The sequence below is a fragment of the Podarcis vaucheri genome, assembly GCF_965113315.1.
Source record: "Podarcis vaucheri genome assembly, chromosome: 1".
Taxonomy (NCBI): domain Eukaryota; kingdom Metazoa; phylum Chordata; class Lepidosauria; order Squamata; family Lacertidae; genus Podarcis; species Podarcis vaucheri.
The window spans coordinates 74,034,466-74,047,512 of record NC_138759.1 but is presented as its reverse complement, the minus strand read 5'-3'; the positions used below and the strand labels follow the sequence as shown (position 1 = coordinate 74,047,512).

The 13,047-nt window shown below is 38.7% G+C and overlaps 1 protein-coding gene across 1 annotated transcript in view; it reads left to right on the top strand.

Annotated features, from left to right (window-relative positions):
• The window catches only part of PLEKHA7 (pleckstrin homology domain containing A7), a 162,756-nt gene that overhangs the window by 68,251 nt on the left and 81,458 nt on the right, over positions 1 to 13,047 (top strand). Inside the window, exon 4 of the mRNA XM_082195815.1 lies at positions 8,783 to 8,866. Within this exon, the coding sequence (XP_082051941.1) occupies positions 8,783 to 8,866 (84 nt within the window). The remainder of the gene's footprint in view (positions 1 to 8,782; positions 8,867 to 13,047) is intronic.

Here is a 13,047-nt window from a genome sequence, read left to right as displayed (position 1 = left end):
TAGTATGTCAAAATGATGGGCTACCTTTCCTTTTGTTAAGAATGCTTATGACATTTAAGCTGTTATTAGAAGTGATTGCAGTCAGAAGAATATATCTGAAAGGCATTTGACTATCTTACCCGTAATTGAGTATAATTAATTAAGTATACTTAATGTGAATAGTCTTACTAAACCAATAAAGATTAATAAGCAATTAATATAAAAACTTCCTGACACAATTGTATAATTCTAGTAAATTTAGGGCTATAGTTGAAAACACAGAGAAGGCGGATAGTTATGCAAGGCTATAAGCTATTTTCCACTACTAAACATATGGAGTTCACAAAAAAACTCATGATGAGCTTTTGCCCCCTGACTAGTACAGAAGCCTTCCAGCTCATGGGCTATATTTATAGTTGAGCTTAAATTTGTTTGTCTGGTATATTATCAAGCTTCCCTATCACTGCTTGATACTGAAGATGACAAAAACTGGCATAATACAGCTGACAGTGCAAAGTATGCTCAATAAATAACTTTTAAAATACCACAGTTTATTCCCAACTGGTGCTGATAGAAACCACCTGCCAGTTTGATAAGTGTCTATCAAAGCCAGGTTCATTTGCTTTATACTAATAAATAGAAAATCTTACAATTACTGTATTGTATATCTTCTTTTATGGCATCAACTGGAGTGATATCCATCACGAAATATGTCAAAGAGTAACCCAACTTGGTCAAGTATTTGAAGGCAAGTTGTTCATCTTAATATCCTGGAACCCCTCAAAATACTATCCTTAGACTATTAACAACATTAATATGCTACTGGAAATTCCAGTACTGATAACACTTCTGCAGTGGTAGAGCCTGCCCTATTTTAGGTTGTTCGTTGCGACAGAAGCAGTGGGCACCATCTGAAAGGCAAAAACATCACAAGAGGAGACTATAGAGCCAGAAACGATTCACTGAGAGACTGAAACTAGGCAGCAATACTTGCATTCACAGAGAGGAGGTACCGGTAATCAAAAACTGGCCATACTACTGAGCTCAACCATCTTCAAGCCAATAGACTTCATTTCTTAAATGTTTTCCTCATTCATTCATTCATGCACGCGCGCGCATACACACACATTTAATCAGTCACTAAAACGTTGACATATGACACTTGGCTGGTTAATAAAACTCTTGGAGCTGGTTGTGAACTAAGTGGTTCTGCGTAGTAAATGGTGTTTTGTTTTGCAAATCCAGGGTAAGGGATATATCTTTTGTTGTATTTCTTCCATGAAAATAAGTTTCTCTCATTTAACAACCACAGTGTCCAGAAAGTATGGTCTGATAGCCAAATTCTAAGGTTTATTTTTTTAAATAGTCATACAAATAACTAAAATGGTATTATAATCCTGGCAAATAAAGTAGAGCCATCCAGCTCTAATCCACTTTCCATGGAAAACTGCTCGCAAACAATGTTCTCTTTACAACTCCCCAACATTGTGCTGATCCAATAGTTGAGATCTAGACTATGCTAATTATTCCGTTGATGGATTATTTCAAAACATATATACAGAATGCAGTTGTAGTAGACTGACACGAATTCCATCCCAGTCTTTGACTTTGCACTCATCCATGCTACTGAGAAACCACCAGACACTATGCTTTCCAAAAAAGGAGATATATTATTGTAGTGACCATGATCATAACTCTTCTGGGGCAGAGGACTGGAAAGTTAGGAATTTCAGGTGTTGGGATGCTGCAGCAGGGGAGAGGAATAGTCACTGGTGCAAAACTGCCCTACTCAAGGCAGTTTGTGATAACTACACTTTAAAGTAAGTGATCTGTGGTGCTTTGTGCTATCCAGTGTTTCCTTTCTTGACAAAGCATTTGCTATGCTGCGACTTTTCATCCTGTGAATTTTCCATTCTGGAAAGCATTTTTGTGGCTTTCAATAACTGCTTCTGTCTTCTCAGAAACAGCAACTTTTTCCTTTGAAAATTAAACTCCCCAAAATTATTAGTGCTAGCTCAAGAGAAAGAAGGAAGACTTCCTTCAGGTCTCTGAAGTAAGGAGAGTGAAGAAACTTCAGGGAGTTCCCTTTGCTTCATTTCTTTTGATTAGCTCCTTATGATAGACAAAGGCACTATTCTGTAGCTCTAACAAGAATACTACCTTTGGAAAACCTAACCCATCAAGCTGAGTTTTAATTAACTTCCTACACTTGCACCCACAGCTGGTTCCTTTAAAATATTCAGAACCTCATGAAAACAGTTTTCAGCTTCCACCATCTCGCATGGGTCTTAACAATCATTATTTAATACATATATTTCAACCTGTTAAGCAATGAGTGGGGGCTTCCTCAATTCCTTACATAAAACCCCAACGATACCTGTTTGCCACCAGCATGAGCACAACAAAGCTTTTGAGCATGAAAGGCATGGAGGGTTTAAACCGACAACCCCATAATGTGATAACATGGAAAATTAGGTTTGTGCTTAGGGGATAATCATATGGCATGCAAATGTACAATGCAAGAAGTATCACGAGTCTATGAGAGCGTGGGGATTTAGTACAGTTCAAGGTTATTTTCTATCTTCTCATTGGAATTGTTTTAATTTAGTCCATGAAAGCCTTTGTAATTATAGGCCATACATCCTTTCCCTCTTGGTATGTAAATAACGTAGCTATAACCTATACTTCTTTATTGGCAATTACGACAACTTACCTTTTTAAAACTAATTTTTCTATCATTTCCTTTTCTGTAACTTGTTTGTTATTAAAGATTCCATTTTAAAAATTGGTGGGGAAAATGTGGCTAATAAACCAGACTGTTTTTATCCTAGGGTGGTCTGAAGGAAATATCATGTACTTGTGCAGTTACAGGATTCTATAAGTTAAATGTCTATTTTGCAAAGCCAGATCCAGGCAGAATGGTAGAGACTGGTTTTCATTTTTGCCTTTGTAGATGTTGTTCAGAACAAGGAAGCTGGAAACAAGCGGTTACCCCATAGCAGGAAAAGTCCAGTTGATTAGATCTGCAAAGCTCATGAATCTCCTTGATCCCATTCTTTTAACTGAGAAAAACTAACAGAAAAGCTGATTACTTTTTCTTGTAAAGCAAACTTTTGGACTTACTTTGGACTTGCTTTTCTGCAGAGGGGAGGGAATGTAAATTATAAGGCCCTATGTGTACCTTCCATTGCTCCCTGGATGGTTGGAAAAAGAACTCCAGCTCTTGACCAGCAATGGAGCTGGCAGGAAGTGAATCTGGTGAGTGAGGTTCTCCAGCATTCAGGAAACCCCTCTGAAAGATTCCACTTCATGCCAGTGAAGCAAGTGAGCCATGACAGCTCATTCTGGACTCGTTTCCTCCTCTGCAGGAAAACTGTTCTTTTATGTTAAATGGTATTTAAATTGTCTAAGTAAATAAATATGGGGATAGTAAAATATAAAAGCTTATGCTAGTATGAGGTGTTGTTTCTCCATGCTAATATATGGTAAACTAAGCACCCCTAGTCTTCTACATCAGTGCTTTCCAAACAGTGCGTCAGCTGCAGTGTGTAGGTGTGTTGCATGAATGCTCCCTGTGCTCCTCCCGGGGCTGGAAAGGGGTTAGTTTAAGCTCCTGTTTGCTAGTAAAACTAAATTACTGTGTCACAAAATGATGCACATCTAAAAAGTGTGTCACCAATATGAAAAGTTTGGAAAGCTCTGCTCTACATGCTTAGCTGGGAATAAGCCCCATTGAACTAATGAGGCTTTCTTCTGAGGTCGGTATGCACAGGAATGCACTATTAAATGCTGGCTGATTAAGAAGAAAAAGGAAGGTGACTATTTTGACAACCCACACCTCATGTCTTTGATGTGACTGGGAACTAAACTGGACTCTGCCTATTGAGATCAAGCAGGCGCCTTCACTGTGCTCTTTTTGGTGCATTCCTGTTTAGAAAACCCTTCCCAGATGCTTAGAAAGTTGAGGTCATTTCAGTCTGTTTTAGTACTTTTAACTTTTCTATGTTTTAAAGGAAGGTTGGGAATTTTTCTTGATTTTACTATTTTATCTTTTGTAAACCACTTTGAGGGTTTTTTAAACAAGCAGTGTATAATTTTTTTGAAAAAAATAAGCAAAATAAACTGACAACTCTTTGAGATAACATGTTTAGGGAAGTTTTTAATGTTTGCTGTTTCTTCTTCTTCTTCTTCTTCATATTCTGTTGGGAGCCGCCCAGAGTGGCTGGGGAAACCCAGCCAAATGGGCAGGGTATAAATAAATTGTTGTTGTTGTTGTTGTTGTTGTTAATGTGCTGTATAGTGCACTCAAAAACTTACTGACTTGGATCCTAGCGTAAGTTAACCTAGGGAAAGTCGTGGCAATAATGTTTCCCCCTTCCCCTCCCCAACAGTCACTTGCATTCCTCAAAAATCCTCCTTGGACAATGGGGAGGCCTTCTGTAAGAATGTGGGGTGGGGCATGGGGGGGCTGCTGTAGGGAAGAGAGAAGGGGAACGTCACTTCTGTGAACTCCATTAAGTTATCTTAAATTTTAAGCCAATGAAATCATTTTTCTCAGTTGGGAAAGAAAAACTTATTGGTGTGATCTAGCTTGAAGATGTTTTTTCCCTAAAGTTTTGCTGATGTTTTTTCCCTAAAGTCTAGATTTCTAGACTTTACGTTGCTGGTGGTTAATCAAAGTGCTGAATTATCGTGTTGTGGAAAATATTTCTTACAAACAAAGCAGTGCTGGAGTCATATACCAAAGCAATCAGTGTTCTTTGTTTATAGCATTTTTTTCATTTTTATAGTAGATATGAAACAAAGTACGTGTTTCAGTGTCTGATAAATTAACCTTCACGTAATGTGAGATGATGATTTAAATCAAGAGAATGCTGAAATATTACCTAATTTGCAGAGTTCTCTGTAAATAAATGCTAAATAATACAATACTGTATAGGGAAGAGTTTTAAATTTCTCCCATTTTTTATTCTGCTCAATTCCATCAAACATGGTGCTATAGCTAGCATGACGACTATTCATTGCAGCATGTTATTCTCCTCACCTTTTTCTACTGCAGTGGCATCATCTCTCATATAGCCAAGAAAAAATGCTAGTCAGAGGAGAAATGGGACATGACACTAACCCTTAATTTCCTGGCCAGCAACACTTGAGCTAGTCGTTGGGAAAGCTCTGGCTACTGTTTTGGGTGGGGGTGGGGAAAGGCACAGCTTGCAACTCTTTTGGTGCCTCTTTGATGCTGAGGGGCAGAGGCTGTAGCATCTGAGCTGGCGTGGCAGACTGTTCCCTTGTATTCCCCCCCCCCATGGTCTTGAAACATCTGCCCTGCTGAGAACTAATGGCACTTTAAATGCAGTGGGAACTTTTCTGACAGCTCAAGAGTGGGTATTGTAATGAGTATGAGTTACTCCTGCGTAAACTGGTGCCTTTCTCGGTTAATTTGCCTTGTTAAACCTTTCTGACTGCAAAGCCCCTTCTCATCGTGGCTGCCTCAGTCACTGGCAGAATCCGTCAGTGGGCGTTTCTTGAACCTCATCCAACATAAAAGTTGTTTGACACCCAGTCTCCTCCTCCTCTCACTGCGCGGGAGTCTTCTGCACAGGGAAGGCGTGGGTAGCGGAGGACCTGGGCTCTCCTCACTGATGTCCAGTGAAGAGTCCTGGAGCCCTCTCTCCAATTCCCCCGTCTGCCCCCCTTTATCCCTGGTGTTGCGCTGATTGGCTTCCCCCTCTACTGAGCTGTTTCTCCCCCTACTGCTGGGTCCTTCGCCAGCATCATCTGGGAGCCTCCCCTTCGCCTCTCGCTCCGATGTCAGTTCCCTGACAGGTATGAAGGGAAGTGACACTATTGATTTAATCAACTGAGCTAGTTCTGGGTGCTTCCTTAGGAGCGTTCTGGCTGGCATTTTGTTCGGGGACAATAGGAAATGCCACTGTGGGTGTCAGAGTGCCTAGCAGCAGGGCAAACTTTTCAGGATGAGACCTCTAAGGGTATCATCTCTTTGGGTCATGCCATGCAGGCAGCAGCTCTCCGGGATTTCAGATAGGGTACTCTTCAGCCCTATCTGGAGATGCTGGGGATTGAACCTGCATTTTATAATTTAAGGTCTAAAAATTAAGCCAGATATGCAAGTTCATCAGATTAGACATTCAACTGGATCAGTTAAACAGCTGATCAATCCAGTATTGCTCATCAATACATTATTACTATATTACAGTAGCCAGTACTTTGTCAAAGATACCTATAATTTATCCATATATTTAATATATTATCAGGCTGTGTATATTACTGAAGACAATGACTTGGATCCAGAGTAGTTCTTTCATGAATAAGAGAACTCCTTTCACCTTTCACTTTTCCCAGGCATTCAGGAGAGCTATAAGCAAATAGAAGAAGGGATTAAGTATCTCAAGTACCTTATTTAGGCAGTATAATGGAATTGCCTAAAGTAGCATATTGGATCCCAGCCCTTGTAAATTTTGAGTTTATAGTTTAAAATAATTGAAGCTTGGTTGTAATAGATAAACACGTTATAAATTACTGTTTGCATAGATTTGCAACACATATTTTGTGTGTGCTCCTGGTGATTTAATAACTTCAATACAGTACCTACTCCTGGGATGGAAGATCTCAAAATTATGAATCTAATTACATATTTTTATGTGCATTTAAAAAAATCAAATGGGAACTTTTTTGATATATATCTGGAAAGCTAATTAACAGACAAAAGAGAAGTGTAGGAATGTGTAGAAAAAAGGTGTTTTGTGTTATGTCTGATTTAACCTGCCCAGACATGGAAATATGCAGCCAGTTGCAAGTCTTCTCTTCCCCGTACTCAGCAATCTATTGAGTCCTGTTAAAAAGGTATTTAGCAGTTAACCTTGAGCCATGCAGGAATAATTAACCAACGGGAAAGGACAGAATTTGAATAGCGCTTGCTGGTGAAAAGAGCAACAGCTGACCTCCAAAGCCAGGTGTATCTTACTGGAATGTACTTCAACCAGATTAAATAGCTGTTCAAAGTATAGGATGCTAATTGAAATATTTTGAGGACCAGTGAAGGAATTTAGGCAGAACTGATTGCCATTTTTGGTGCTTTATTTAAGAGCTATTGTTAGAGACTGTTTAAATATAGCTCTTAAGGAGATGGAACTATCTTCATTGCTGGTATTTGGAGGGATTTTACTGTTGTTGTTTCCAGTAGATACGGAACAGGTTTTGCTAGCTACATAGCGTACTTTGAATATTTAATTTCTTCTTCTATTTGCTTATAGCTTTTCTGGATGCATTTTGTCACCCTCTTAGATATATTCAGATGATCTCTATGAGCCGTGCACTCTCACGATCTTTGTTGTTGCACGAACGGAGAAACAAGCCATGAAGAACAAGAAGAACTTCTTGTTATGTTCTAACTCGGGGAACTTGCTAATTTGTTCAAGACCAGCAAGGATATAAAGCTGTGGTTTAAAGGTGGCTTACTAAAACTGACTTGTTTAGTAACTACCGACCTTAGTTCTCAGTTACAGTCATACCTCGAGTTGAATGTGCTTCGGGTTGAGCGTGTTCGAGTTGCGCTCCGCGGCAACCCAGAAGTAACGGAGCGCGTTACTTCCAGGTTTCACCGCTTGCGCATGCACAGACGCTCAAAATGATGTCACGCGCATGTGCGGAAGCAGTGAAACGCGACATGTGCCGACGCGCCGTTGCATCTTGTGTTCTGTTCGGGATGCGAAGGGGGCTCCGGAATGGATCCTGTTCGCACCCCGAGGTACCACTGTATTATATGCTGCACAGCTATGATTAACTGTGGCCTTCTGGTTTGTTCCCATTTGTGCACAGGGGCTGCATACCCGTCACACAGCTCATGCATATGCTGTCTAAAAAACATGTTTCATGTAAATAGGCAGTGTGATCAGAATCCAAAGACCTACTTTAGGAATGCCCCAGAGCTTAAAGATAGCTGGTGTGATGTTCACCATTTTTTTCCTTGAAGAATAAGCGGCCAGGCCAATTGTTTTCAAAAGTCCCTTCAGTTTTTCTGCCACAGAGAGTTCAAGAAATGCCAAAATACCAGCTCAGGGACTAGGAGATTCCTTCTTCACAAGTATCATTTTAGGGTTATATCTTTGTAGGAAGAATACAATTGTGAATGGCTATGAAATCATAGGAGAGCCTTATGTACAGTACTACTGAACACTGACAAACTTTCCCTGAGATTACATTATAGGTCAGTAACACACCAGTCTCATCAGTGGAGATCATTTGTACAATAGCTTTAGCTAGTTTTAAATTTTGTTCAGTAAAAGTCAAAACTATATTGGGGAAATAAATGTTGACAGCAACATTTCTTATTGCTAGAGCTGTTTACTTTCTATGTACTGATTCTACAGCATAACATTGAGTGTGTGGTATAGAATTTATCTCTTGGAATGTTTGTTTATTTTTTTGAGACAAGACTCTGTTTCTCCTGCCTGTACAAAAAAAATGTAACCGGTGTTCAATATGGGAGCAAGCATTTGGTGGTGATGATAGAAACACACTTTTTTTGTTTCTATTAAATATCAGAAGTGTATGTAACAAATGATGTCCTTATTTTGGACTTAAATGGGATAGTAGATCTCTCATAGATTCAATAAGCCTGTGACAAAAGAGATAAAAGGATCTAACGTTCCTGCTGCACTGCAGGAAATATGATCTCTTTGTAAGATCAGCAACTGGTCAGAGCAAATATTTTTGAAAAGTTGTAATTTTCTCAGAGTTGTCCTTGCTTTGGTATTAAATTACATTCTGATTTTCCTTTCAGCCACAACCAGCAGACCACAACATTTAGGCATCCTGTGACTGGCCAGTTTTCCCCAGAAAACGTTGAGTTTATTTTACAAGAGGAGTAAGTAGATTGATCAGTCTTACTACTTTTTACAAAATAGGATGTATTTGAATTTTTGTGTTGCAAGATAAACGCAAACATGTACAACTAAAATACATTATTTATCAACATTACTCCCAACTGCAAACTTACCTTCTGCATTGATACTAAAAAGTTTTTTAGAAATAGTAACTTTAGAGAATCAGAAATTTTTCTGAAGTCAAAGATTATGGTCAGGGTCTTAGGCTTTTGTTGACAACTCTCAAGGAGCCAAAGCAAACCCACAAACCTGCGTGCTCCTCTTTCTTCCCTCCTTCTCTCACACAGCCAGGAAAAGAAATTCTGCCAAGTTTAGTTTCACTTTTAAGAATCCCTGCTTAGCATTGCATTCAAACCTGAGGGTCCTGGTTTAAAACAGTCTAGGTAGTTTACAGCTTCATAAACCATGAAATAGCCTTACTGTGAAACTATGCAGTTAGTTTAAATCCAGGATGCCTGGTTTAAAATAATATTACCCCAAGTTTCTTTAAAAATGAAACTAAACTCTGTGAAAGTCATTCTCCTGGCTGCACAGGGGGGGGGGGAGGAGGAGCTAGTAACCCTGAAGTTTGTCAAGGCTCATTGAGGTTCATTCACATAGATCTAAATAATGGCTGTGGAACATCAAGCCCAAGGGCCAAATCCAGGCTTCTCTGTCTGACCTTTGGGATTCTTCCCAGGCCACATCCTCTTTCTACAGGCCATAACACTCAACTGCCATCTTCCACATTCCCCTAAGTGTTTTTGTATGGAATATGCCTTTGAACACTGACAATGCATCTTGCTTGCCTAGATGGATGATAGCAAGGAGTGTTAGAGTGTGTGTCAAAACTCATCTGCTGCACAAAGGTAACCTTTATTTGTATTGTGCATCCACTTCTGACTCTGGCCTTTCCCACCACTGGCATGTGGCCCCTTGGAGCTTTGCCATAAATAGAGAGAGATCATATCACTTCAATGCTGCTACAGAAACACATCTAATAACTTTGCTTGGTCCACAATTAATTGCTGAAGTTCTGCAACTTTTCCTACAGTTCTACAGTCACAGTCAATATCTAGTATTTAAGTCCAACAGCTGATTAGCTAGTGACCAATTACTTGATATAGGTCTCTTTTTTAAACCATTTATTCCAGAAACATAAGATATACTTCATATAGTAAATTTTATCCAGTCTTTCACATACTGCTTCTTACTTCACACTGTGTTCTAGTCACTTGAAAGGGCATGGAAGAGTGACAATCCTATCCAGAAGGTTTGCAGTATACCACAGATTGATAAAATAGGTATGGCAGAAGATGTTAAAAATTGATAATGAGACAATGACTGCCGGTGAACTCAGCCAGAACTCCTAGAGATACCTCTTTTCATCTCTCAGATCTCTCACAAGTTGAAAATGTGAAAGGCTCAAGGTTGCTTTTTGGAGGAAGGATATCATCTTTATCTGTATCTTTATTTCAGTGAAACTTTTTGATATTCTTGCGATGAAGCTGGTAAAATTTTGGATGGACAAGGTAGCTGTTAGGTAAATTTGTAGCTGGTTGATTGACCAAACTCAGAGAGTACTCGCTTTCTGGTTTCTCGTCATCCTGGAAAAAAGTGGCAATTAGCGTTTTGCTGCAGGGTTCAATCCTAGGCCCTTTGTTCAACATCTTTGTAAATGACTTGGACAAAGAAATTGAGGCGATGCTCATCAAATTTGCAGATGATGAAATTGGGAGGAGTAGCTAATGCCGCAGAAGACAGAATTGGGGTGACATTAACAGATTGAAGAACTGAGCCAAGGCTAACAAAAAGAATTGCCATTGAAACAAACATCAGACAGGAATAACCAACTGCACAAATATAATATGGGGGACACCTGACTTGCTAATAGTGTATCTGAAAAGGATCAAACATGAGTCAACAGTGTGCTGTAGCAGTAAAAAAACACCCTAATATTATTCTAGGATGCATCAACAGAAGTAAAAATCCTACTCTATTCTGCCTTGGTCACACCCTACCTGGAATACTGTGTCCAGTTCTGGGCGCTGCAATTTAAGGACAAGCTGGAAGGGAGGGCAGCCAAGATGATCAAGGGTCCGGAAACCAAGCCTTTATGAGGTATGGTTAAGAGATTTGGGTATATTTAGTCTGGAAAAGCGGAGACTGAGGGTGAAGCTACACACAGAGGGAAAAAATGCTATAAATAAGTCAAAAATTAGATCATTATCGCAAAATAAAAAAACCTCTATGAAGGTTTGTATTCCTTCCAGCTGTACAGTTCCTTGATTTTATGATTTAGCAAGGAACTGCAGGAAAGAAACTTTTGAGTGCAATCTATCAGGAAATTTGCCGCAGAAACTCCAGTGAAATTAATTAATGGAAAGTGTGTAAAAGGTGCAGATATTAGCTGAGAAAGACAAATGTATTATCTGGGTATAGATGCATCTGACAGCATAATAATTTTCAAAGTGTTTATTTGCCAAATAGAATTCTTTATGTAAATCACCATACGTATGTTCTCTCTTGGCAGTGAATGAATAAGATAGCAAAATACTAAAAATATCTTTTTCCTCTGATGTAGAGAAAAGAAGACAGCAACTGTTATAGCATATGCTAATATATAAGATAAATTATTCAAAAAGGTCATCAACTTTGTTTGAGACTATTATTAAAGAGCTCTGAATCTTCCACTTTCTGAAACTCAGCCTTCCTACAAAGTCTAAATGGAAGGCATCCATACCAATTGTGGGGTGTGAATTAATTTGCTTTTAGTGTTAGCGTTTGATCATTGTTCTAAGCCACCCTGGGATATTGTGAGAGGAAGGACAAGGTAGAATAAATAAAAATTAAGTGAATTCTTAAATAGTGCACATGCAAGCATCTAATATTGCAAAACCATTTAATGAAACTGCCTTTTTTTGAAGGGTGGAATCAGCTTAACAGTTGGGTGCTAAAAATATAATTAATCCCAAGTAGATGTTGGAGGCCGACCTGTGCCTGTCTTGAATGAAACCATGAAGCTGATTGCCATGTTCACTAGCTGTTTTCGTCTGATAGGTTGCTCTTTTGTAGGAGAAATAATGAACAATGACCCAAGAATTGCTGTTACCTACCTATTTCGCTTATTCTTTCATTGAATATCAGTGACAGCCACAGAAACATTCAGGACAGCCAATTTGTCAGAGCTCCCCTTTGGCTGTGTTAAAGGTAGATAAGAAGTTGTAAGGTTTCTGTGCAGCAATATATTGCACAGTATAGCCGCATTCAGCTGTGCTCTTAGGCTCAACCTTCTGTTCTTTATGTTGCTAATTTGAGTCCTCTTTTTCCTTTTACAAATTGTGCAGGTTGTTTAACAAACTCTGTTGTCTGATGCTTTAAAATTAGTATGGCATGAGCACTTTGGTTTAGATGAATAGGAGTCATTGTTGGTATAAAATAAAACAGAAAACCCCACCACATTCATTCATGCATAACTACATTTTCTTCCATATTCTGACACTTTCTCTAAGCTATAGTATTTTTCTCTTTTAAAAATGGGGATAGATCCTAGCAAGCAAAGAAACTGTTTTAAATTAACACTTGTAAGGAGCATGTTACTTCTGGCACAACTAATGTATCATGTTTTTACTTGCATGTGAGCCTATGTACACCAAAAGACTAAAGTAACTTATTATAAAATTGGTTTTGACAACTGTCATTAAATGTAAAAGAATGCACTCATCTATTCTCACATGTCTCTATAATTTGTGAAGGTAGTGAAAATTTATTCTCTTAATGTATAAAACCCTAATTAAGGTTTATTAAATAGATGTGTTCAGTTAAAATTGACTTTGTTAACTAGCGTGTTATGACTTGATTCTGCAAGAGATAATTAACTTAATGTGGCAACCTTTTTCTGTTGGCAAAATTGAGCATCTTCCTTGTCCTCCAGAGACCTTGTCCTTTTAAACTGCTTTTATTCCTCTGAGTCTAAATAATACTTCATTGTTTTCTGTTTGTTTTTCCTGGCCCCCTTCTATGACATAAACAACCAAATCTCCTGTGGCATAATGGCATATAGCTTTGTTCAAAAACTGCTGTGTGGGTTTGATTTCTAATTAATATGCAGAGCTAGCAAAATGTGTTTACTGATACTGACATATCATTCTTTCCTTTTCACCTTAGTCAGTTTGAAACCAAC